The sequence below is a fragment of the Passer domesticus genome, chromosome 28 (assembly GCF_036417665.1).
Source record: "Passer domesticus isolate bPasDom1 chromosome 28, bPasDom1.hap1, whole genome shotgun sequence".
NCBI lineage: Eukaryota > Metazoa > Chordata > Aves > Passeriformes > Passeridae > Passer > Passer domesticus.
This window is the reverse complement of record NC_087501.1, coordinates 1,419,577-1,445,906: the sequence shown is the minus strand read 5'-3', so window position 1 is coordinate 1,445,906 and position 26,330 is coordinate 1,419,577. Positions and strand designations below refer to the sequence as shown.

The 26,330-nt window shown below is 51.9% G+C and overlaps 2 protein-coding genes across 2 annotated transcripts; both read right to left on the bottom strand.

Annotated features, from left to right (window-relative positions):
- Positions 1 to 280: 280 nt before the first annotated feature.
- Positions 281 to 6,206, bottom strand: PRNP (prion protein (Kanno blood group)). Its single transcript, XM_064400350.1, has 2 exons — positions 6,058 to 6,206; positions 281 to 2,396 (listed from the first exon to the last, which is right to left on the bottom strand). Exon 2 carries the CDS (start codon positions 2,392 to 2,394, stop codon positions 1,621 to 1,623), a length of 774 nt encoding a protein of 257 aa, XP_064256420.1. The 5' UTR covers positions 2,395 to 2,396; positions 6,058 to 6,206; the 3' UTR covers positions 281 to 1,620.
- Positions 6,207 to 17,923: 11,717 nt separating this feature from the next.
- Positions 17,924 to 25,030, bottom strand: PROM2 (prominin 2). The gene is made up of 23 exons (XM_064400478.1): positions 24,655 to 25,030; positions 23,996 to 24,045; positions 23,678 to 23,880; positions 23,463 to 23,583; positions 23,216 to 23,279; positions 23,048 to 23,137; positions 22,745 to 22,944; positions 22,589 to 22,663; positions 22,439 to 22,502; positions 22,176 to 22,335; positions 21,913 to 22,065; positions 21,469 to 21,592; positions 20,887 to 20,978; positions 20,729 to 20,813; positions 20,478 to 20,624; positions 20,323 to 20,394; positions 20,158 to 20,250; positions 20,018 to 20,071; positions 19,623 to 19,703; positions 18,787 to 18,855; positions 18,580 to 18,669; positions 18,368 to 18,474; positions 17,924 to 18,119 (listed from the first exon to the last, which is right to left on the bottom strand). Exons 1-23 carry the CDS (start codon positions 24,872 to 24,874, stop codon positions 18,056 to 18,058), a joined length of 2,478 nt encoding a protein of 825 aa, XP_064256548.1. The 5' UTR covers positions 24,875 to 25,030; the 3' UTR covers positions 17,924 to 18,055.
- Positions 25,031 to 26,330: the final 1,300 nt, after the last annotated feature.

Here is a 26,330-nt window from a genome sequence, read left to right as displayed (position 1 = left end):
TTTTGGGATGGAATGAGGGTGGAGGAGCGGGGATGGAATTCCCAGAGCAGCTGGAAGTGCCCCACGTCCCTGGAGGTGCCCCAGGCCAGGCTGGAGCCCCTGGGACAGCGGGAGGTGTCCCTGCCATGGCAGGGGTGGCACTGGATGGGATTTAAGGTCCCTCCCAACCCAAACCACTCCAGAATCCCACAACAAAGTGTCCAGGATCCCACGATTAAGTGTCCAGGATCCCAGGATGAAGCAGGGCTTGGGTCGGGCTTAACGCCACCGAAACAGCAAATGTAAAAACTCCTTTATTAGAACAGAAAGTGGAATGAGACAGAAATTAGAAAACTCTTGGACTGCAGCGGTGCCATCGGTGGGAGCAGAGGAGGAGAAAAGGTTAACTGGGACTGTGGGGATTGGGCCAAATTTGGGGCTGGAAGGGAACAAAAGCTCCCTCAGGGAAATGCGGGAAATGCAGAAATGCGGGAAATGCAGAAATGCCGCGGGGCTGGCACACAAAGGAGGCTGCCGGGCACCTTGGCTTGATCCGTTTTAATTGGTACCAGACGTGGAACACTTAGAAAAGGCTCAGCACGGCAAATCCCGGCGGGCATGCAGCGTGACGGGGTTACAAAACATCCGCGGAAGGACGGGCACCTCAAAGCCCTGCTCTGCCGGTGGCTGTCCCAAAAGGCTTCTTTGCTCTCTGTTTATAGGTATTTTTTTTTATATATATATATAATATATATCTTCACTTAGCTTACAACGATGCAAAAAGGGGGAAGAAAAAAAAAAGTCTCGTTTAGGACAGTGTTATTCAGTGCCTTGCAAAAATAAAACACACGAGAGATATCAAACGCAGCGCCGCGGGTGTTACAGCTCGAGCAGCAAGAATTCCACCCGCTGCTTCCACAGGGCAAAGGGATTACTCGCAAATGTGATTTTTTAAAAGCATCTCCCTTCCCAGCCCCGTTTTTCCCGGTGCTGTTTGCTGTACCGGCGTGGTTTAGCTGGTTTCAGGCTTGTGCCTGGCCCCCCTGAGAATCCTTTGTGCTGCATTTTAACGTCCTTCAGGCCCAGGTGCCGAAGCGTGAGCACGACTTGGCACCTGGAGCACCCAAACCAGCTTTTTCCCGGGCTGTAACACCTTTTTGGGGGTGTTTAGGGCATTCAGCAGCACTTTCTGCCCCTAAAGACCGACCGGTGCCTCAGCCTGGCTGTGGCAGGGAGTAAAAAATGACTTTATTTTGGTGAGTTGCTGCAGGGGTTTTGCAGCATGCAGGGGGTGGAGCGGCAGCTCCTGATGTACACGGGGAAGGGGCTTTTTTTAGGATGGAACGCTTCAAATTGCAACCTGGCAGCTTGAAAAAGCCCCTCCGAGACCCCCCCGGGGGGGCCGAGATGAGACCCTGCCCGCTACCCACGAGGATTTTTGGAAAAGCTCCTGCCAAGGAGAGCTCCCCCTCGGCCTGGTCCCTCTCGGGGCGGCCCTGAGGAGGAGGAGGAGGAGGCGAAGGCCGCGGTTACGGGGCAGAAAAGGAAATTCTCATCCCGTTGCCCAAACCGGAGGCTCCTCACCAAAACCAACCGAGACCAGGGGGGGACACGGGTGACACCAGCAAGGTTTAGGGTGGTCTAGTGCAGGGCGAGGAGGACGAGGAGCAGCAGGGCCGGCAGGCAGGCCTCGGCCGGGCGCGGCCGCGCGCCCGACGCCAGCCGGTACTCCTGGTACTGCTGGATGCACATCTCGCGGATCACCTTGGTCACCACGCGCGTCTCCAGCTCCGCCTCCGTCTGGTTGAGGGCCGCGGCGGCCTCCGAGGCGTTCCTCCTGGCGGCGGGGCCGATGTTGTGCTCGGTGACGGTGATGTTGAAGCAGTCGGCCACGAAGACGTCCTGCGGCACTGGGCCGCGGTAGTCGCGGTAGTAGACCTGGTTGGGGTAGCGCGCGGCGTTCTGGCTCCACCAGCGGTACTCGTCGGGGCTGTCGAAGCTGTAGTGCATCCCCGACATCACCCTGCCCATGGCGTAGCCCCCCAAGCCCCCCACCACGGCGCCCGCCGCCGCCGCCCCCGCCACGTGCTTGAAGTTGGTCTTGGGTTTAGGCGCCTTCCACGGCTTTTGGTGGTAAGTCCCTCCGCTGGACGGGTTGTAGCCCTGGCCCCAGCCCGGGTAGCCAGGGTTCTGGGGGTAGCCGGGGTTGTGGGGGTAGCCCGGGTTGTGGGGGTAGCCCGGGTTGTGGGGGTAGCCGGGGTTCTGGGGGTAGCCGGGCTGCCGGGGGTAGCTGGGCTGGCGGCTGCCCGCGCCCCAGCCGGGTTTGCCTTTGCCCTTCTTGCAGCAGGCCAGGTCGGTGCAGACGGCCAGCAGGAGCAGCAGCAGCAGGCAGGAGGTGCCCAGGAGCCGGGCCATGGCTGCGGGGACAGGGACACGTCAGGGCAGGGCACAGAAACACGGCTGGGCCCCGCAAACACGGCTGCAGAATGAACGGCGTTGGACTGAAGGTGTGTTCATCCCCACCCCAGACCCTTCATTTATACTTAAATATAAAATATTTTTGGAAAAAAAATCTATATCTATATCTATATCTATATCTATATCTATATCTATATCTATATATCTATATATCTATATCTATATTGATATTGATATTGATATAGATATGTGTGTATGTGTATTTATATATATATGTATATATATAAAAATTTAGTCATTATTGTATTGATATTTTTTATTTATTCTTGTATTTACATGTATTATTATTGTATATATGCTTGTTTTATTTTTATCTATTTTTATCTATTTACATATATGCATATATAGCTATATATGCATATATTTGATATATGTGTATATATATGTATTTTTAATATATTAATATATGTATTTATAGATGTATATACATTGATTTCTATTTTAGTGTATGTATAGGAATATATGTATATGTATGTATTTATTTTTAATATATGTATATGTATGTATTTATTTTTAATATATGTATAGAAATTTATATTTATATTTATATTTATATTTATATTTATATTTATATTTATATTTATATTTATATTTGTGTGTAGAAATATATATATATTATATATATTTTTATTGTTGTTTTCGTGTTTTGGGGTTTTTTAATTTGGTGTTGTTGTTGTTGTTGTTTTTATATATCCCCCAACAGGACCCCTGCTGGCAATGGCAGCTTCAAGTGGTGAAAGAAAAGCTCTGGGGAGAAATTGCTCCACCCGATTTTGAGATAAAACCCCGCTTGTCAAGCCCGCCCTACCCAGCGTGGGCAGAACGAGATCCCTGCGTGCCACCCTCGGTGCCAGGATGGATCCAGCCCAGCCCCGAAGCTTTTGGGCTCTGGTGCTGCAGGGAGGCAACGCCCAGCCAGGCCCCGGGGGGTTCTTTTCCCAAAATCTGCGTGTTTTACCCAAATTCCTGCTCATTAATGGGCACTTTTGGGACTCAGACTCTGCCAGCACGCAGTGACTCAGTGAATGCCAGTTTGCTGTTGGCATTCCGGGCACCTCCCACACTGCCCGGGGGATCCTAAAAATCCCATTTTTAGGAGGGACAAACCGCATTTCTGGAGGGGATAAATCCCATTTCCCTGGGGAATAAACCCAGTTTCTGTGGGGGATAAACCCCATTTCTGTGAGGGATAAATCCCATTTCCGTGGGGGATAAATCCTATTTCCAGGGGGAATAAACCCCATTTCCAGGGGGAATAAACCCCATTTCCAGGGGGAATAAATCCCATTTCTAGGCGGGATAAACCCCATTTCCAGGGGGGATAAATCCCATTTCCCTGGGGAATAAACCCAATTTCGGTGGGGAATAAACCCCATTTCCAGGGGGAATAAACCCCATTTCTAGGGGGGATAAATGCCATTTCTGTGAAGGATAAATCCCATTTCCAGGGGGGATAAATCCCATTTCTGTGAAGGATAAATCCCATTTCCGGGGGGGATAAACCCCATTTCCCTGGGGAATAAACCCCATTTCTGTGGGGGATAAATCCCATTTCCAGGGGGCATAAATCTCATTTCCTGGGGGAATAAATCCCATTTCCAAGGGGGATAAATCCCATTTTCACCCCTCTGTGCATAATCCGGCCGGGACAAGGGACAATCCCCAGGGACAATCCCCCCCGGGGCTGCAAATCCTTTGGAAAACACCTCAAAGACCAAAAAAACCCCAAAAAGCCCAAGCTGCCAAACCTCTTTAACGCCTCCTGGCAATGCCAGGGGCACTGGGTTCGACGTGCCATAAAAAAGGGATTTTCCATCCTGCCCCCCAAAAAAAGCGTGGGTGGGCTTTTCAGCATCCCTGGATGCGCCTTCCTGCCTGTGGAAATAATTCGGTTTGGGTCCTAAATTTGTTTTTTTCCAGCGATTATGGAGTTGTCCCAGGAATAATCATAACACAGGCAGGAGATGCTGAACTTTCCTACAGCCAAAAAGGCCAAAGGAGCCCCTGCTGAAGGCAGAAATTCTTCTGTTGCCACCTGGACACGGATTTGTGGGCCACAAAAATCAAATTCATCTCTTTGGGTTCTTAGTGACGCTTTTTTCTCCCCTTTTCCAGGCGGAAATCTGGGTTTATATCCAGAAATATTGAAATGAAAGGCCCTCCGAGCCCAGTGGTTTGGGTGGGATCGTTGGCAAGGCCCTGAATAAAACCTCGGGGGGATGGGGAGGAATTCCAGGTGTGGGATTTGCTCCTTCATGGAAAAATCCCGGCTCAAGGAGCAGCTTTGGGTTCCTCGCCTCCCTCACCCCGCAGCACCCACCCGCTGGGGGCAGGGATGAGATCAGGGGGGTTAAAAATAGCCAAAAGGCTGGAAAAAACACCCGGCTCCTCGGGTGCTCGGCAAAACGAGACATGGGGAGGAAAATCCAGAGAAATGGGCATTTTTTAAATAGATTTTTGGAGGTGTCGCTCCCCGCTGTGAGCTCCGAGGGGTTCAAAACCGGGCCTTGGTTGAATTAAAAATTAAAAATTAAAAATCAAAAATTAAAAATTAACTCCGAGGGGTTAAAAACCGGGCCTTGGTTGAATTAAAAATTAAAAATCCTGGTTGGAGAGGGGTTGTGGCAAAGCACTGCGATGGTTTTAGTGAGGAAATCGCGGGGTTTGGGGCTGGTTCAGGGATCTGGCAGCGCTGAGCTGCTGCTCTAATTGCCTTTATTGCTCTGATAAACAGGATACGGGCGCTAATTAGCGCGCCCCAAATAAATGAGCTGCCCGGCCAAAGCCCTGAAGGAGCTGCTTCCTGGGAATCCGGGATTTTCCCCCGGACAAAAAAAAAAAAAATAAAAAAAAAATCCCAGATTTCTCGAGGTGCTATTTATGGCCTGACCATGGCATTAATATTAAATGACAGATCGAGTGACTTCACAGGGATTTTTTTTTTGAATTTTTTTTGACCTTCCTCGCCTAGATTGGCGCGCCCGGCGGATGCTGGAAATGAGGAATTAATTCGGGTGGTTTTCATCCGTGCCGGAGGAACCCTGCGCTCCCGCAGCGGAAAATGGAGGCAGCAATTACGTGCTCAGCCTTGGCAAGGAGGAGGTTTCGCTTGCAGGGGAAAAACCAACACCCGAGTGCCAAAATATGGCTGGAAATAACCTCGGGGAGGTCCCCGGGGAGGCGGAGAGGGAGCGGGGAAGGTGGCGGTGAGAAGATGCTCGGGCACGGGGGAGTCCGGACCCTCCTGCGCTGAAAATCCCGGCCTGGGGTTCGGGGGAATTGGAAAATAAATCGGATTTTCCCTGAAAATGCCACGCCTGGGTTTAGAAATCTCCCCCTCGCCCCTTTCTTTCCCTTCCCCAAACAACGGGGGAGCGGCTGGCGCTCGGGGGAAAGGCAGAACCCTCGGAGGAGAAATTCCCGACGTTGAGCAAACGCTGAGTAAACAAGAACCGGGCAGGAGCAGGGCGCTGGCGTTGGAGGAGCCGCTGGAAATGTCAATTTTTGGGCAGGAAAAGAGGCAGCCCCGCAGCCCCGGGGCTCCAACCCCCCTCGCCTCCCGGTTTTCCCCTCCCGGTCCCGTTTTTCCCCGGCACTCACCGGCTGGGAAGGCGCTGCGCGCTCGCTCCGAGGTGATTCAGCCGCGGAGCTCCGCGCAGGAATAAATAGCGAGAGGGAGGAGCTGCTCCAGAGCAGCCCGGCCCCGCTGAGCCATCATCACCATCATCATCATCATCGTCATCCCTCACCCGTGCCGCTCCCCCGGGAAAGCCGCGGGCGGCTCCCCGAAACCCGCGGCTTCACCCCAAAGCTTCGCCCGGAGCATCCCCCGAGCGCCGCAGGCGGAGGAGAGCCGGGAAATCGCGGGGTTGGGGTTTTATTGGGGAATTAGCAGGGCTTGAGGCTGATCCTAAAACCTTGGAAAACTGCAGAGCACGGATGGTTTTATTGGGGAATTAGCAGGGCTTGAGGCTGATTTAAAAATCAGGGAAAACTGCAGAGCATGGATGGTTTTATTGGGGAATTATCAGGGCTTGAGGCTGATTTAAAAATCAGGGAAAACTGCAGAACACGGATGGTTTTATTGAGGAATTATCAAGGTTTGAGGCTGATGCAAAAACCTTGGAAAACTGCAGAACACGGATGGTTTTATTGGAGAATTATCAGGGTTTGAGGCTGATTATAAAATCTTGGAAAACTGCAGAACACGGATGGTTTTATTGAGGAATTATCAGGGCTTGAGGCTGATCTTAAAACCTTGGAAAACTGCAGAGCATGGATGGTTTTATTCAAGAATTATCAGGGTTTGAGGCTGGTGATATAATCTTGGAATATTGCAGCAACTGGATTTTATACTGAGGAAATATCAGGGTTTGAGGCTGATCTTAAAACCTTGGAAAACTGCAGATCATGGATGGTTTTGCTGGAGAATTATCAGGGTTTGAGGTTGATTATAAAACCTTGGAAAACTGCAGAACATGGATGGTTTTATTCAAGAATTATCAGGGTTTGAGGCTGATTTAAAATCTTGGTAAACTGCAGAACCCAGATGATTTTATGGAAGAATTATCAGGGTTTGAGGCTGATTTGAACATCCTGGAATATCGCAGCATTTGGATTTTGTACTGAAGGGATATCAAGGCTTGGAAAATCCTGGGAAATTGCAACACCTTGGTGGTTCATTGAAGAAATACCGAACGGAATGAGGAGGTTTGGGGCCGTTTTGGGAACCTTGGAAAATCCCAACGCTTGGATATTTTTAAAGGAAGATGCACCAGGGTTTGGGGCGGGCTGGAAATCTCCTGGAATGTGGGAGAGGCCAGGATGCTTTTAGCAGCTGCTGCCTGCAGCCCCAAATCCATGATCCCGTGGGGCAGAGCTGCTCCCAGGGCTGGTGGAGGGGAAATCAAACTCCAGAGCTCTGGGAGAAAGGAGGGGTTTGCCTCTCAAAGCTTCAGAGAGCTCCTGCCACCTCCAACTGTGTCCAGGAATCCTGAAACCCAACGGGAGGAAATGCCACAGAAAGCAAATAAAAATCCCAAAAATGGGGAGGGTTTGGTGGGTAAAGATACAGGAGTGGAATAGACAGAGATCTGAAGGCCAGAATGGGGGGGTTCCCCAAATCTTCGGGTTTTTCCCAACTTTTAGGAAGTGTCCTGGGAGGTGTCCCTGCCACGGATGGGTTTTAAGGTCCCTTCCAAGCCAAATCCCAGGATTTTATGGTTTGAACCCACCCCAAACCCTCCCGAGGCTGCCCAAAAATGCTGGGCCAGGAACGACCGTCCTGGGCCACCTCTGGATGGAAAAAAGGGATTTTTCCTCCGCTGTGTCCATCTGGGTTATGTTTCAACAAAATGAAATTAAAGTGGTTTCTCCCTGGCAGGGAAATGGGAAACACGAACGTTAATGCAGGCAGGAGAAGATGGAATAAGCAGGATTGAGGTCTGGGGAAGCCCTGCCCTGCAGCAGGGATTCATTCCGAGCGTGGATGTGCAGATGGCTCCTGGTTTGGGTTTAAATATTCACCCAAATATTTGGATGGTTGGGGTTTAAATATTCATCCAAATGCCACGCCAAGGAAAAGGAAGAAACCAGGAATGGTGGATTAATCCTGCATGAATCTAAAAATCAGGGGTTTGCCGGAATAATTTATTCCAGGAGAACAACAACAAGGGAAAATTATTCAAATGAAAAGAACATTTACTGATAATTGTGCTGTGGTCAGCACTGAAAAATAAACAATTTTTTTTTTCAAGGAACAAAAATCCCGTTTGCATCGACAGAGACACTTTGCCAGCTCCCAGCTGCACACCAAGCAGGAGCATGGATTATTAATGGATTTTTAATTCATTGCGGAGCTCCTCGGGGCTGAAGCTCTTTAATGGATTTTTGGCATCCCGGGGTGAAATTTCTGTTTCAAAATCTCAGCCTCCTCTCGGGAGCTTTGGCCCTTCTGCATCCAGGGTGGGATTGGTGCCCAGCAGTCGTGGTGGCAGGAGATTTCCTCAGGAGATGCTGCCCGAGGTGTCGGGGGAGCAAAGTCCATCTCCTCCGCGGCCCCACGTTCATTTCGTGTTGGGTTTTGTTCTTTGGCTTCGCTGGAAGGGATTTTGTTCAGCCAGGCCTGGCTTTGCAAGGCACGGTGAATGTTTAACCCGTTTGGGGTTAGAATGGCCATCCACGGGGGTAAAGTGTTCATCTATTGGGGTTTAAATGTTCATTTATTCGGGTTAAAATGTTCATTTATTGGGGTTAAAAATGTTCATCCACTGGGGTTAAAGTGTTCATTTATTTGGGCTAAAATATTCATTTATTGGGGTTAAAATGTTCATTTATTGGGGTTAAAAATGTCCATCCATTGGGGATAAAAATGTCCATCCATGGGGTTAAAATGTTCAGCCATGGGGTTATAAATGTTCATTTATTGGAGTTAAAAATGTTCATCCATTGGGGTTAAAAATGTCCATCCATTGGGGTTAAAGTGTTCATTTATTTGGGCTAAAATGTTCATTTATTGGGGTTAAAATGTTTATTTATTTGGGTTAAAAGTGTTCATCCATTGGGGATAAAAATGTCCATCCATTTGGATTAAAATGTTCATTTATTTGGATTAAAAATATCCATTCATTGGGATTAAAATGTTCATCTGTTTGGGTTATAAATGTCCATCCAGGGATTATGATTATTTTAGGGTCAGGATCTTTATCCCAGGGATATAAATGTCCATCCATGGAGTTAAAAATGTTCATTAATTGGGGTTAAAATTATTTTAGGGTTAGGAATCTTTATCCCCGGGGTTATAAATGCCCATCCATGGGGTAAAAAATGGGGTTATAATTATTTTAGAGTTAGGATCTTTATCCATTGGGGTTATAAATGTCCATCATGGGGTTATAAATGTTCATTAATTGGGGTTATGATTATTTTAGGGTCAGGATCTTTATCCATTGGGGTTTAAAATCATTGTCTATGGGGTTATAAATGTCCATCCATGGGTTATGATTATTTTAGGGTCAGGATCTTTATCCCAGGGACAGAAATGTTCATTAATTGGGGTTATGGTTATTTTCGGGTCAGGATCTTTATCCATGGGGTTATAAATGTTCATTAATTGGGGTTATGATTATTTTAGGGTCAGGATCTTTATCCCCGGGTAATAAATGGGGTTATGGTTATTTTAGGGTCAGGATCTTTATCCCAGGGATATAAATGTCCCTGAGCTGCTCCGATCCGCTCAGGGCAGAGCTGAGCCCCGGCCCCGGGCTCAGCTCCTCAGCCAGGCCGGGCAGGCGTCACCGCAGGGGACACAGCCCCGGAACGCCTCGGTCCCCCCCAAAGACAAAACCAGCTTTTATTAAAAAAAATAACATTATAGTGATCGTTTGGGGCAAAAAAATTGAATTTAGGGACAAAAATTGGTAATAAAAGTGCTTTGGAGTGGGGAAAAATTGAGTTTTTGAGGCTTTTATTTAAAAATAACATTACAATGCTCGTTTGGGGAAAAAAAATTGAATTTAGGGACAAAAATTGGTAATAAAAGTGCTTTGAAGTGGGGAAAAATGGAGTTTTTGAGGCTCTTTCTGGATGAGGTGGTGGGAGATGGGAGCAGCCAGTCCTTGTTTGCTGCCTGCTCCAGTTGCAGCCTGGCACTGGAGATAAAAATAAAAATAAAGATTTAAATAAAAATAATAATTAAAAAAATTGAAATTAAAATAAAGATAATAAAAATAAATAGTGGAATAAAAAAATAAAAATAAAAAAAAAGAATAAAAATAAGAATAAGAATAAAAATAAAAATAAAAAATTAAATAAAAATAAAAATTAAAAAAATAAAAATAAAAATAAAAATAAAAACTGAAATAAAGATAAAAATAAAAATAAAAATAAAAACTGAAATAAAGATAAAAATGAAGATAAAGATAAAGATAAAAATAAAAATAAAAATAAAAATAAAAATAAAAATAAAAATAAAATAAAAATTGAAATAAAATAAAAATTGAAATAAAAATTAAAATAAAGGCAAAAATAAAGACAAAAATAACTGCAGTGCCTGGGAACAACAACGCCAACAATCCCCTGCTGTGCCTGCCCTTCCAGAAAGGGCTCCTTGTGCAGAAAAATCTCCTTTTTCTGCTGGAACAAACCCCAAACACAGCGTCCCCAAGCACAGCGTTCCTGCCCAGGCTCCGGGAACAAACCCTCTCCCAGAAACGCCTCAGTTCCCAGAAAAACTCCCCCGAAATTCCCAGAACCTCCCCCGAAATTCCCAGAACCTCCCCCGAAATTCCATCGCTCCTTGGCAGCAAAATCGGATTTTTTTTCTTTTTTCCCCCCGGGTCACGCGTGACTCACAGGGAGCTTCTCCCTTTTTTTTTTCCTCCCATTTATTTGGAATTTTGCCACCCCTGGCAGGGATCGGGGACATCAGGTGCCAGCGGTGAGGTCAGAGGCACGGAAATGTCCCGGGATGGGCCCGGGAGCTCCCGGTGCAGCCCCGGGTGAGCTCGGGGCTTGGAAATTCGGACACAGGGAGCCGCGGAAATTCGGGATTTCAATCCTGGGAGGGGAATTCTTGGTGATTCTCCTGGCTGGGAAGGAAAAGAGCAGGAAAAGGGCAGGAAAAGGGCAGGAAAAATCAGATTTCCCCCTGGGAAAAGGGGTTTTGGGCAGAGCTGGATCCCAAAAAATGCAGATTTTAATTTAAATTTTTAATTTTTAATTTTTTTTTAAGTCAGGAGATAGACTGAAATGGAGAAATTACTTTTAAACCAAGTAATAATATTTATAAATTAGTTAATCAATTAATTAATTTTTAAAATAAGTTAAATAATGAGAGAAATCATTTTTAAAATAATATTTATATATATATAATATAGATAAGTCAATTAATTAAGTAATAAAAAGTTAAATAATTTTAAATCTAAAGAACAGGTTTTTAAAAATAAGTTAATTAATTCATTTTTAAAATAAGTTAAATAATAAGAAAAATAATTTTAAAAATAAGATAAAAATTAACTTTCACATCTATTTTTAACAATATTTTTCTTTGTTGCAGCGGGTTCTGGCCCAGGTCTCCACCTTGTTTATTCACCTGAGGACTGAACAAGTTTTCTCCTGCCCTGACCTGGATTCTCGGGGAGGACGAGGTGACTCAACCCAACAAATCCTCTTAGGGAGAGGAAATTTCCCAGCACTTGAAAGGCTCTTTATAAAGTTTGTCTTTAAGGCACCAGAGAAGTTTTATACACCAAAAATTAAAAAAAAAAAAATTATAATATATTATGATACAATATAATATAACATAATATAACATAATATAATATAATATAATATAATATAATATAATATAATATAATATAATATAATATAATATAATATAATATAATATAATATAATATAATATAATATAATATAATATAATATAATATATTTTTATTGTTTAATTCTATTAATCCATCATTAAATGTCCCCTTTGACCCTGGAAGAGATGCCCACGAGGCCCTTTATAAAGACTCCAGGGGAGTTTTATACACCAAATATTAATTAATTATTAAATTAATATTTCATAATAATAGTATATAATATAATATAATATATAATCTTTTATATTCTATTCTATATTTATTTTTAATTTTTATTTTTATATTTATTTATTATTTTTATTTTAATATTTATTTTTCTATTTTTATATATTATATTATATCATATTATATTATATTATATTATATTATATTATATTATATTATATTATATTATATTATATTATATTATATTACATTATATTATATTACATTATATTATATATCATATTATATTATATTATATTATATTATATTATATTATATTATATTATATGTTTATATTATCTTTATATTATTTTAATATTATTTTCATATTATTTTGTATTATTTTTGTATTATATTTTTATATTATATTATATTATATTTCTTATATTAAATTTTCATATTATATTATATTTTAATAATATCACCCCATGATTAAATCCCAAAGCCTGTGGCCCGGGAAGGAGGAGCCCAAACCCGGAGCAGAATCCCGGGGGAGGCTCCGGGGATGCTGCTGGCGTTGCCATGGGCACGGGGCCGTTGCCATGGCTACCGAGGGATGCAGGAGCGGCTGCTGGAGATAAACCCGGCTCAGAACCCCCCGCAGGCTTAGCTGGGCTGGAGCTGCGGCTCCGAGGGGATTTATCCAGGAAAAGTGGGATTTTGTAAGGAAAAACTGCATTTTGTGAGGCCTTGCTGTGGGGTTTCCCTCAGGGCTTTGGGGTTCCAAAGGGATTTATTCAGGAAAATTTGAATTTATTTAGGAAAAACTGCATTGGGATCTTGTCCCTCAGTGAATAAAATCCAGCTGGGAATTGGGATCTTGTCCCTCAGTGAATAAAATCCATTTGGGAATTGGGATTTTGTCCCTCAGTGAATAAAATCCAGCTGGAAATTGGGATCTTGTCCCTCACTGAGTAAAATCCTTCTGGGAATTGGGATCTTGTCCCTCACTGAATAAAATCCATTTGGGAATTGGGATCTTGTCCCTCACTGAGTAAAATCCTTCTGGGAATTGGGATTTTGTCCCTCACTGAATAAAATCCATTTGGGAATTGGGATCTTGTCCCTCACTGAATAAAATCCAGCTGGGAATTGGGATTTTGTCCCTCACTGAGTAAAATCCATTTGGGAATTGGGATCTTGTCCCTCGCTGAATAAGATCCAGCTGGGAATTGGGATTTTGTCCCTCACTGAATAAAATCCTCTGGGAATTGGGATTTTGTCCCTCACTGAATGAAATCCTCTGGGAATTGGGATTTTGTCCCTCAGTGAATAAAATCCAGCTGGGAATTGGGATCCTGTCCCTCACTGAGTAAAATCCATTTGGGAATTGGGATTTTGTCCCTCACTGAGTAAAATCCAGCTGGGAATTGGGATTTTGTCCCTCGCTGAGTAAAATCCAGCTGGGAATTGGGATTTTGTCCCTCACTGAGTAAAATCCATTCGGGAATTGGGATCTTGTCCCTCCCTCACTCCTTGCTGCAGAAAGGGCTTTAAAAGGAGCATTTTGGGGATGAAATTGTGAACAATTCCCCACAGCAGCTGCTTTGTGTCTCAGCCTCCCGAGCTGTTTTTAGGGGATGACGAGAAAAACGGATGGAAGAGGTCACAGACCCTTTTTGTGGAGAAGAAAAAGAGGCTGGTGTTCATGCAAACAGGGAGGAAAATCAGGGGAAATGGAGGAAGAATGGGGAAATTGAATGCTGCTACAATTGCAGGAATGAGCTGAGCCTGCCTGGACTTTTCCTGCATTTCTGCTCCGTTCCGGGAATAGAGAAGAGCAATTTGGGCCCTGAAATGGGAAATTTATAAACAACTTGTGGCCTGAAATGGGAAATTTATGAACAATTTGGGCCCTGAAATAGGAGCTGGGCAGCAGCAGCTGGCTGAGCAGAGCTGCCAGAGCTGCAGCCCTCTGAATTATTGATTATTTATGGATTATTGACACTTCCCGGGGCAGCAGGAGCGAGGTGAGGGGCTGAATTCCAAGGGGGGTTGGAGAAGGGAAATGGTTTAATCAACACCAGATGGTTAAGTGCTTAGAAGGTAAAGAACACAGATCCAGATAAAGTGAGAGAGAGGAAAAAAAACCAAACAAGCAAACAAAAAAAAAAAAAAACACAAAAAACAAACAAACAAAAAAAAAACACTCAGAGAACAGGGATCCAGATAAAGAGAGATAGAGAAAAAAAAAACCTCAAAGAACAGGGATGCAGATAAAGTGAGATAGAGGAAAAAACAAAACTCAAAGAACAGGGATCCAGATAAAGTGAGATAGAGGAAAAAACAAAACTCAAAGAACAGGGATCCAGATAAAGTGAGATAGAGGAAAAAACAAAACTCAAAGAACAGGGATCCAAATAAAGAGAGATAGAGAAAAAAACACCTCAGAGAACACAGATGCAGATAAAGTGAGATAGAGAGAAAAAAAAACCCTCACAGATACAGATCCAGATAAACTGAGGTAGAGGAAAAAACACCTCAGAGATCACAGATCCAGATAAAGTGAGAGAGGAAAAAAACAAAACTCAAAGAACAGGGATCCAGATAAAGAGAGATAGAGAAAAAAAAAAAAAACCTCAAAGAACAGGGATCCAAATAAAGAGAGATAGAGAAAAAAACACCTCAGAGAACACAGATGCAGATAAAGTGAGATAGAGAGAAAAAAAACCCCTCACAGATACAGATCCAGATAAACTGAGGTAGAGGAAAAAACACCTCAGAGATCACAGATCCAGATAAAGTGAGATAGAGGAAAAAACATTTCAAAGAACACAGCTCCAGACATAGCGAGATAGGAAAAAAACCCTCATAGGACACAAATCCTAACTGAGATAGAAAAAACCAAACCCCTCTGACAGAGGAGACACCAAATCATTTCAAAAATCCACTCAGCAGCTGGCAATGAGCTGATTCAGTCTGGAATTTATCAGTACAATAATGAAAGGAGACAAGGTGCCTCTGTGAGGGTGGGGCTGCAGGTTAATCAAAAATCCTGGCTCTGCCTGAGGTGAGGAATCATCATCCAGCTCATCCTCACTTTGTATTTTTTCCCCTAGTAAAGAGTGCCCTCCACTTGGTTCAGGACAATTTTCTGGATTATTCCTGGGGGATTTGCCATTAACTCAAAGATCCTCCCATTTTTAATCCATCCACATCCCAGGCCAGGAACGGGGATATTAATGAATTGATAACAAACATTTATTTTGGGGTGAATCCCTCTGCCATTCATTATTTATCTGTAATTTAGAGTGGCCCAGCTACCAGAAATAATCTCAGCAAAAAGATCCAGCTCAATTAATCTAATTTCTTTGCAAACCCACTGGATTTGGTGACCCCAAAGGTCTTTTCTAGCCTAAACAACTCCAGGTTTGTCTCTGATTTGTTTAATCAGTGAATAGGTTCAGTAAATGTTATTGCTTTTATGCTATTTAACATTAAAAGTCCATAATCCCTTTTTGCTCTCCTGCACCACCAAGTGGAGATTACAGTATTTAAAATATGGCACTGCTGTGGAGAGTATAAAAAAATATTATAAAAAATAAAGTTCTAAAATAAAGTATAAACAATAAATTTATAAAATAAAGCTATAAAAGTATTGTTATATTAATTTATTATAATAATTTATTAAAATTTATGATTTTTTAAATAAGACAAGCATCTTCTTTTAATAATCTCAGAATTTTTAGGCCTTCAAAATGCATCCATCTGGGAGCTTTATATTTCCTGGCTGAACCCCAGGCAAGAATATTTTCCACACACCCCTCCCCACTATAACCCCCTCTGACCCCAAAATCCTCCATTTTAACGCTGATTTTTGGTACCATCAGATGGTTTCTGTGTGGGCTGAGGACAGCCCTCGGGATGGGGGTTCCTGCAGAAATCCTTTTAGGGTTTCCACTCTAAATCCCTTTAGAAAAAAACTTTCCAGTGCTGACCTCTGCAGGCTGAGGAACTGCTTAAAACCCCGGGCAGCAATAACCTAAATAATGCATAAAGCAGGTGTTTTTACTGCTGCTGGCTGTGGGCAGGAAAAGCCTATAATAAAATAAAAAACCCTATAAATAATGCATAAAAATGGGGCATTTCTCTCTCTGCGGGCAGACAGAGAGCATTTATGGGGAGGGAAATCCTCGTTTGATGGATCTGCAAACCCCTGGATGGATTCTGTGAATAATTTTCTTGGACAAAGCCCTGCCAAACCAGGGGGAGAAGGATCTGAATGAAAAGCAGGAATTTCACGCCAAAAAAATTTCACAAATTGGGAGATAAAGGGCTGGGCTTCCTTGGGATGGGGGCAGAGACCCCTGCCCACACCAGGGGATGGATCAAGATGATTTTTAATGTCCCTTCCAACCCAAACCATTCCACGGTTGTTCCCACAGCCAACCCCCCCTTCACCTGCAGTTTCAGCCTGGAGCCCCCAGCTCTAATTAAGCACAAATTAAGCTCTAATTAACAGCACCTCGAGACCAGGAGGGCCCCCACCCCTGCAGTGGGGTTATTGGGGATGGAGATGGGGGTCCCATGGGGTTTGGGCCATCCATGTCCTCGGGCCCAGAGCCCCTCGGTCCTGGAGCCCTCATGGCCGTGTGTCACCCCCTTGGTTCTGGAGCCCTCATGGCCATGTCACCCCCTTGGTCCTGGAGCCCTCATGACCATGTCACCCCCTCAGCCCTGGAGCCCTCATGGCCGTGTCACCCCCTTGGTTCTGGACCCTCATGGCCGTGTCACCCCCTTGGTCCTGGAGCACTCATGGCCATGTCACCCTCTTGGCCCTGTCACCCCCATGTCCTTGTCACCCCCTTGGCCCTGAAGCCACCTCAGGCCTGGCCCTGGACCCTCATGGCCGTGTCACTCCCTCAGCCCCAGGGTCCCCTTTGGCCCTTGAGCCATCATGGTCGTGTCACCCCCTTGGCCCTGAAGCCACCTTAGGCCTGGTCCCTGAGCCCCCATGGCCCCGTCACCCTCTTGGTCCTTGACCCCTCATGGCCGTGTCACCCCCTCAGCCCTGGATCCCTCATGGCTGTGTCACCCCCTTGGCCCTGGAGCCACCTCAGGCCCGTCCCCACGTCCCTGTCACCCCCTGAGCCACAACCCCAGTCCTGGAGCCCCCTCAGCTCCTGAACCCCCCTGGCCACAATCCTGGCCCCAGAGCCCCCCTCAGTCCTGGAGCCCCCTCAGCCATAACCTCAGCCTTGAAGTCCCCCTAAACCCCTTCAAACACAAAACCATGGTGTTCCCTCAGCCCCAGAGCCCCTTCAGACCCCAAAAGCCCCAACCCTAAAGCCCCCCTTGATCACAGCAACATCCTGGGCCCTCTCACCCCAAAACCCCTCAGCCATGGGCTCCCCTCACCCCAAAACCCCTCAGCCATGGACTCCCCTCACCCCAAAACCCCTCAGCCATGGGCTCCCCTCATCCCAAAGCTCCTGAGCCATGGGCTCCCCTCACCCCAAAAACCCCTCAGCCATGGGCTCCCCTCATCCCAAAACCCCTGAGCCATGGGTTCCCCTCACCCCAAAAACCCCTCAGCCATGGGCTCCCCTCACCCCAAAATCCCTCAGCCATGGGCTCCCCTCATCCCAAAGCTCCTGAGCCATGGGCTCCCCTCACCCCAAAAACCCTCGGCCGTACAGCCCCCTCACCCCAAAGCCCCTCAGAACCTTCCCTGTGGATAACGGGAACATGAAGGGAGTGAACAAAAGAGCCAGAGGCAGATTTTAGGGGAGAGTTTTAATGTGCCCCACACCACCCGGGGGTGCAGGGAGTGGGGGATTGCTGTGGGGTGTGAGAGGGGTGGGGGAGCCTTCCCTTCCAGCCGGGAGCCCCCCAGAGATCCCAAATCTCCGGGTGTCCCACACCCAGGAAGGACGCCAGACCCCAAAGGACACCGAGAAAGGGGACACGTCAGAGGGATCCAAAGCCCTGAGGGGTGCCAGAGGGATCCGGAGCTTTGGCACGGGTTTGGGTTTGGGTTTGGGTTGGGTTTGTGGCAGCTCCTGGGGCGCTGCACCCGGCAGAGCCCCGTCCTAGAGCTTGAGCGCTGTGACACGCGGGATGTGGAAGGGACAGGTCTCCTCTGACCCCGTGGAGCTGCAGAAGAGATGGAGAGAGCCCGAGGGATGGTCAGGCAGGGGTCCACACCCCCATCCCCGTGTCCTCCCCATCCCCTTGTCCTCCTTGTCCCTGTGTCCTCCCCATCCCTTTGTCCTCCCTGTCCCCGTGTCCTCTCCATTCCTTTGTCCTCCCTGTCCCTGTGTCTTCCCCATCCCTTTGTCCTCCTGCCCCGTGTCCCCCTCGCCCCTGTGTCCCCGTGTCCCCATGTCCCCCGTGTCCCTTACATGAGGCGGTTGCGGATGGGGCGGAAGTGTTTGGTGAGTCTGACGGCGAAGATGATGCTGGGGATGAGGAAGAAGGTGCAGCAGCCCAGGCTGAACCAGAAGGCGTTCTGCAAGGAGAACCCGCGGGGCTGAGCGGTGCGGGGGGCCACGGGCAGCCCCGGGGCTCCAGAGGGGCTCGGGGAGCCCCGGTGCCCGAGGAGGGGGATCCCTACCCAGGGCTCAGCGATGCGGTCGCACAGGATGACCCGCCCGTTGTCCAGGGCCGTGGCGAGCGGCTGGCACGAGGCCACGTCCTCCCTCAGCTGCAAGGAGGAGCGGAGACACGGCATCAGCCCACGCCTGGCTGCTGGCCTGCATTTTGCTTGTGGGGGGGATCCATGGGCCCCAAAAATCCCCGCAGGGTTACGGGGAGCTCTCACCGTCTGCCCGACCCAGTTGAGGTACTGGGTGAAATAGCGCAGCTCCTTCCTGGTGAAGCAGCCGAGCTCCTGCGCGGGGGGAGGCAGCGTGGGGGGAGAATCCCACACTTCCCAGCCCGGATTTAACCCCAGTTCCCAGTTCTGACTCAGCCCCGCACTTCCCAGCCCGGATTTAACCCTCATTTCCCAATCCGGATTCAGCCCTGCAATTCCCAGCCCGGATTTAACCCACACTCCCCATCCCGGCTCCATCCCCGAATTCCCCAGCCCGGCTCCATCCCCAGATTTCCCATCCTGGTTCCATCCTCACATTTCCCATCTCGGCTCCATCCCCGCGTTCCCCATCCTGGTCTCCATCCCTGAATTCTCCAGCCCGGCTCCATCCCAGAGTTCCCCAGCCTGGTTCCATCCCTGCATTTCCCATCCCAGCTCCATCCCTGCACTCCCCAGCCCGGCTCCAGCCTCTCTCCAGGCCAATGCAGGCTGGGAAATGAGGGCTGAAGGCTCCCGGTGCCCTCTTCTCCCTCTTCTTCCATCCCATCCCATCCCATCCCATCCCATCCCATCCCATCCCATCCCATCCCATCCCATCCCATCCCATCCCATCCCACCCATCCCATCCCATTCCATCCCATCCCATCCCATCCCATCCCATCCCATCCCATCCCATCCCATCCCATCCCATCCCATCCCACCCAACCCATCCCATCCCACCCATCCCATCCCACCCATCCCATCCCATCCCATCCCATCCCATCCCATCCCATCCCATCCCATCCCATCCCATCCCATCCCATCCCATTCCATCCCCGCTGGCTCGCCCAGCCCCGCCTCACCTGCCGCAGGATCTGCTGGGCCTGCAGGGGCAGCCGGGCTTCCACGGAAGCCGTGGTGGCCAGCGTCCTCCTCACCCGCTCCTGGGGAAGCACAGGGAGGGCACAGCACCCTTAGGGCCCGGAGAGGCCGGGGGGTGCCCGGGGGGTGCAGGGAGCAGCCCCAGATTGGCTCTGGGTGCCAGGGAAAGGGGGATGTGCCCTGAGCAGGACAACCCCTTTGCAGCGGGATTTCTGCTTTGTGACAGCAAATCTGATTCCTAAAGAAAACTGAATCTTCTGGCTGCCATTTGTCCTGGCTCTCCCATCACCCTGCAGCTGTTGTTTTGGGGGTTTTTGGCAGATGGGACCCATGGAGCACCACGAGTTTTTTGGGGCAGGAAGAGACATGTGAGTACCTTGAGGTGCGGCGCCAAGCGGGAGAGGAACTGAACGCTTTCCCCCAGCTTTGCCTGCAGGACAGGGAGGTGAGAAAGGTTCAGAAACCTCGTTGTCCCCTTCAAAGGGACACCCTGCCACCAGCCCAGCACGGACTCACCACCAAAGCCTCCTGCGACTGCACCGTGGAGTTCTGCATGTGCCACAGCGCCCTCGCCTCCGCTGCCAGCCGCCCGGCCACCGTGCTGTTCCTCTGCGGGCACAGCGGGCTCAGCCCGGCCCCGTGGCCACCCAGGGCTCCCCCTGTGCCCACCCCACCGCTCACCTGCATCTTCTGCAGCCCCTCCAGGTTCCTGGCCAAGCCGGGCAGGCTGGTCTGCACCACAGGGTTCTTCATCTGCGGGGAGACGGAGTCGGGGGCTGCCCAAAATGCAGCCCCACGGCCTGCAGCGGGTCCGGCTCATGGCGAGCACCCCTCACCTCCTCCTGGAAGCGCCCGTAGTCCACCTCGTCCACCCCGCTGCGGGCGAAGGCCTCCAGGTCCTGCCTGCCCTCGCTGCGCAGGAGCCGCACGTCCCCCAGCTCCGCCGTGAAGTCGCCCAGGCGTTTTTGGAAGTCAGCCGTGTACTGTAGGGTCGGGCAAGGCGTTCTGCCGGGCTCCCAGTAACCCCAGTAAAGCTCCAGCGTCCCCCCTGCCGCCACCAGCAGCTCCGGCCCTCGCCGGCCCTCACCTGGGGGGTTCTCAGGTGCTCATCCAGGTCGTAGGAGCCGTCGAGCTGCAGCACCTCCCAGAGCCCCGCGCCGCTCTTGCACTCCCTGCAAGGCACAGGGGCGTTGGCAGAGTGACCCCAAAGCCGCCCTGGTGGTTGGGGGCTCCCGCGGCGCTCACCGGTACGCCGAGCTGAGGTTGGAGTCCCTGCGGAGGTTGAGCTGGCGGGTGACGTTCATGGATGGAGGGAGGTTCCCGGGGGTGTCGATGAACTGGGCCAAAAGGAGCAAAAACAGGGTCAGGGTAAGGCAGGGCCGCTCCCAGCAGGGGTTCTGGGGGTGCTCTGCCCTCGCTGGGGTATCCTGGGGGAGCTCACGGCAGCCTGAAGTAATTTTGGGTTTATTTGGACATTCCCCACTGTGAAACCTCACCGGGTGTGTTTGGAGGGGCCTGCCCGTGTGTGGCACGGCCATGGCAACAGTCCTGACCCCAGCCCCACGGCCCCACTCCCTTTCCCAGCCCCATCACCCGTCTGCCCACCCCAAGCACCCCAGGGGTGCCCATGGAGCAATCAGGAGGTGAATTAACAGCACAAAGGCGATTCCCAGCTGATGATGCAAATCCAAGGAGCTAATCCTAAACTTAATCTTCTGGTCTAGGACGGGGCTTTTCCACTCGGGTGTAGGGGGAGGGCACAGAGCCTTTGGAGGTGTTCTGGTGCACGGAAGGAGAGGTTTCCAGGGTGGATGTGTGGCCACCCACCTTATAAATCTCCTGGTTGACCCAATTCCTGCAAACCAGCGTCTGGATGTTTCCCCCGACCAGGAAGGTGGCGAAAACCAGGAGGATGAGGAGCCAGGAGAACAGGAAAGCCAAGCCCACGCCGCTGCAAGAGGGAGAGGAGGCGCCCTGGTGGCTTCGCAGCCCCGAGCGGGCAGGAAGGGACCTGCCCGTCCAGCTGCAGCCCCGCGGCTCCTTCCCGAGCCCGGGCACGCCGGGCTGGGCAGGGCCGGCAGCGGGGCGTGCCGGGCAGCGGGAGCTGCCAGCTCCCAGGGAGGAGCAGCTTCTCCCAAAGCTGCCGGCGCAGGCGGTGGCTTCAAAAGTTTTTCCACTGGGACCTCTCCCAGTCCCTCCCATGGCTTTGCCTGGTTTTTTTGGGGGGTGTGTGAGATGGAGCAGCCCCCCAGCACGCAGAGAGGCGCTTACACCAGGAGAAACTTGGCGCCAGCTTCTCCCCGGCACTCGTAGTCACTGGGGTCCTCCCGCTTGGAAAGGCCGTACGCCCCCAGAGCCATTCCCACCACGTTGCAGGCGAGGATGAGGAGGACGATGGAGCACAGCACCGTGCCCGCGATCCACCTGGAGGGAAGAGCAGCAGGGCACAGCCTCGAGACGCGGGGCCGAGGCACGTGGGGCTGGGGGCCCTGCTGTGCTGCAGCCCCTGCGGCCCGTCGTGCCCCCGCGCCCACCTGTAGCGCTCGAAGCGCGCGGCCTCCCGCAGGTACGGCCGGCTCCGGTGCTCCGCCTCCAGCAGCGCCTCGCTCGCCGGCCGCGTGTAGTCGGGGAGGGGGAAGCTGTCAGCAATGGACTGCACCTTCTCCGCCGTGCGGGCCAGATCCGCCCGCAGATCTGCAGGGGAAGGCTGGGTTGGAGGGCTGAATGGTCCCTGCACCCCGCCCCGTGTCCCCAAAATTTTGGGGATGTCCCCACTCGGTGTGGCAGCGCCGCTCACCCTGGATGACCTGCGCCATCCTCTCCACGGCCAGCTCCGGGATGGAGTTGAAGGTGCCGTTGCCCTGCAGGGAAAGAGGGGGTGCTGAGCAGCTCAGCTGGAGCTGCCTGCACGTGCAGGACCCCCCACGCTTCACCCCGACCCCCCAACCTGGCGAATCATCTCCGCAAAGTCGCTTCGGGGCAGGCCGGCCAGCGCCTTCAACACCTTCTCCACCGACGGCACCTTGGGGTGGAGAAAGCACCCCGTGAGCCCCGGGGCAGCGGCGTGGGGAGGTGACCAGGGGGACCAGGAGCCCGTGCCCACCTTGCTGTAGTCAGCACCCAGCTGCAGGCCCTGTGCCCTGCCCAGGACGCTGGCGCAGGAGGTGCAGCGCGGGTCGTCCAGGAGCGCGAGCACGCGGCTCCTCCGCTCCCGCAGCGCCGGCTCCAGCTCGGCCCGCGCCGCCGCCAGCGCCTGCGCCGTCCTGTGCACGATCTGTAAATGGTGCAGCGAGGTCTGTAGGTCTTAAAGAGAAAGCCCAGGGCTAGGTCACGCTGCTCCGCTCGGAGGCCCGGCGAGGCGTCGGCCCCGCTGGCGGTGCCGGCGACAGCGGCGCTCCGGCCCTACCTCCGGCCCTGTCCTGCAGGTCGGCCAGCGCCGCGTAGGTCATGGCCTTGAGCTGCGCGTGGATGGAGAGCCCCACGCTCCTGCTGAGCCCTGCAAGGCACCGCGGCACCGTCAGCACCGCGTCCATCCCCGGGGGAAGCTCGGGGTGCTGCCCAGCGCCGCGCTTACCGCCCAGGTCGGAGATGATCTGCTTTCGGGGCACCTCGAACTTGTCCACCACCATCTGCACGCCCTGCCGGGAAAGAGGAGCGGGTCAGCCGGGGGCAGCAGCCGCCGGGAGGGGAGGGAGCCCCGCGTTGCCGTTCGGAACACATTTTTAACGCCGCCACGTCATCTCCTCCTGCCTGCCAAGCCACCCCCGAGGGAAACGCGGCCATGCCCTCGCGGCTGGGGGCGAGGCCGCTCGGGGACCCACCTGGGGCACGTTGGCAAGGTGCTGCCGCAGCGTGCGCAGCGTGGAGGGCACGGCCCCCAGCCCCGGCTCCATCTGCCCCTTCACCCGCTGGCTGGTCACAAAGGCACAGGTGACGCTGACCCTGCGGGCAACGAGCAGGCGGTGACGGCCCTGCCTGGCAGCACAGGGTCCCCCCCGCCCACCTCGAGGTTTGGGGGGTGATTTGGGGGACTCACAGGATGACGAGGGAGGTGAAGGACAGGCAGGCCAGCAGGCAGCGGCGGCGGCAGCCCAGCGAGCGCCGGTGGGCGCGGAGGCGGCCCCCGCAGCGCCGCCGGCTGCGGCAGTAGCAGAAGCACATCCCGGCCACGGGCATGGCCACGGTGAAGAGCAGAGCCACGGCGGCACAGACGACATAGCCCAGCTCGTACTGCACCACCTGCGCCACGGGAGAGCCCTGTTGGCACCTCTGCACCGAGCCAGGGGTGCTGCGGGTGCCCTGTGCCAGGCGGAAAACACCCCCATGGCATCCCCTGCCCCACGGCCCGGCTCACCTGCGACGTCCGCACCGAGCCGGGGTCGTTCAGGGCTGTCCTGAGCAGCTCTGCGAAAAATAAATCATGGCACAGGCAGAGGAGGCCCCACCCTGTGCATCCCCAACCTTCCTGGGGCAGCAGCACCGGGACAGGGGCAGGACCCTCTTCTGAACCCCTGGGGCCATCCCAGGACAGGGGCAGGACCCTCTTCTGAACCCCTGGGGCCATCCCAGGACAGGGGCAGGACCCTCTTGTGAGCCCCTGGGGACCCCTGGGCTGCTCTGGGACACGGGGATCTCAGCCAGCAGAACGCCCGAGGTCCTGGCAGCAGTGGGGTTGCTCTGCCTGAGGTGAGGAATCATCATCCAGCTCATCCTCACTTTGTATTTTTCCCCCCAGTAAACAGAGTGCCCTGCATTTGGTTCAGGACAATTTTTCTGGATTATTTGTGGGGGATTTGCCATTAACTCAAAGATCCTCCCATTTTTAATCCATCCACATCCCAGGCCAGGAATGGGGATATTCATAACAAACATTTATTTTGGGGTGAATCCCTCTGCCATTCATTATTCATCTGTAACTTAGAGCGACAAAAAAATAAAATAATTAATCTAATTCCTTTGCAAACCCACTGCATCTGACGACCCCAAAGCCCTTCCCCGCGGCTCGGGGCTCACCTGTGGGCAGCGGGTTCTGCTGGATGAGGTCCAGGCAGCGCCGGACGAGGCCGTAGAGGGGGTCCAGCGAGCTGGGCACGCGGTGCAGCGCCGGCACGCGGATCTCGGCGTGCCTGTCGGTGAAGCGCAGCACGGCCCCGGCGCTGCCCGCCTGGCACTGCTGGCCGCCAGCCCCACGCAGCAGCAGCGCCCAGGCCAGCAGCAGCCCTGGCGCCCGCATGGCTCCGCGAGGGGACGGAGGGGCTCCGTCAGCCTGCGCGGCGCGGGCACAGGGGCATGGCCGGCCCCGCCGCGGCTGGGCTGCTGCTCGGGGAAACCTGCCTGACGGGTCAGCGGAGCCCAGACGCTGCCGTGGCTTGTTCCCCCCACGGGCTCGCCGGGGCGGCTGCGTGGAGGCGGCTCCCAAACCATCCCGGGCCTGTTTCGCAAGCCCCGGCACCCCTGAGTCACCGCCGCGGGGTCCCCGCCGTCCAGGCCGGTCCCCAAAGTCGTGGCAAAGCCTCCCCCGGGGTTTTGGGGAGGGGGATTGGGGGCGCTGAACCCCCTGTGGTGGATGACGCCGCAGAGAGATTGGAAGGAGGGATTTGGGATCTTTGCGGGGTGGGAACGGCCTTGTGGGGGATGCTGGTGTGTGGATGGGGCGCCCAGGGGTCAGAACCACCCTTTGGGAAAACATCCTGAGAGCTGGGGGGGCAACAGGGAGACAAATCCAGGAGGGGCACGTGGAGGGGGGCGCTGAGCCCCAGCCGGGTGTGAGAGGAGTTCTGCAGCCTCGGCCAGCGCCCGCCCCGCACCCCGAGGTGCCGCGGCTCCTTCCCAGGGCCCGGATCCTCCTCGGGCGCTAATTACAGGCTGGGCTGGGAGCTCAGGAGGTCCAACCGGATCTCCGGGAGCTGGGGAGCGGCCCCGCGGTGCCCAGACGGCCGCGGGGCACCCCGAGAGCCGCGGCCCCGCTCGGCGCGGCGGGTCCGACCGGCCCGTCCCCGGCGCCCCGGCGGCGATGCTAATCCGGGCCTTGCCCTCCCCTCTTTATCCCAGATTTGTTCCAGGTTTATCCCCACCACCCGCTTGGGGTGTTGGGGACGGGAAAATCTTGCCTCGCCTTGGTTTGTGCCGTGCTGGGTCAGGAATTCCTGGGGTTTTCAGGTTTTTGTGTGCCCAGCAAGGAGTCCCGGATGGGCACGCTGGTGCTGGGCAGGGATGGGGATGGCAGGGATGATTTCCCACCGGGATTTCCCAACCACAGCCTCCATTTCCCGTTCCCACCGTGATTTCCTAAGCCCAGCCTGGATTTCCCAACCCCACGAGGGTTTCCCATCCCCGTTCCCACTTGACTTCCATGTCCATGAGGATTTCCTATCCCACAATCATTCTCCATCCCCACGAGGATTCCCCATCCCCCGATCATTTCCCATCCCCACAAGGATTTCCCATCCCACCCTGACTTCCATGTCCATGATGATGATTTCCCATCCCACACTCATTTCCCATCCCCACAATCATTTCCCATCCCCGTAAGGAATTCCCATCCCCGTTCCCATTTGACTTCCATGTCCACAATGAGATTTCCCATCCCCACCATCATTCCCCACTCCCACCATGATTTCCCACTGGTTCTGTCCCGGCTCAGTGGCCCCGGTTTGGTCCTGGTTCAGTGCTTGTTCTGTCCCAGTTCT

Excerpts from the sequence above, each read along its gene's own strand:
- PRNP (XM_064400350.1), bottom strand. The coding sequence starts at position 2,394 with ATGGCCCGGCTCCTGGGCACCTCCTGCCTGCTGCTGCTGCTCCTGCTG.
- PROM2 (XM_064400478.1), bottom strand. The coding sequence starts at position 24,874 with ATGCGGGCGCCAGGGCTGCTGCTGGCCTGGGCGCTGCTGCTGCGTGGG. Across the intron at positions 23,881-23,995 it reads GCTCGGTGCGGACGTCGCAG|GTGGTGCAGTACGAGCTGGG; the intron begins GTGAGCCGGGCC and ends CCCGTGGCGCAG. Across the intron at positions 18,120-18,367 it reads CCCATCCGCAACCGCCTCAT|CTCCACGGGGTCAGAGGAGA; the intron begins GTAAGGGACACG and ends TCTCTTCTGCAG.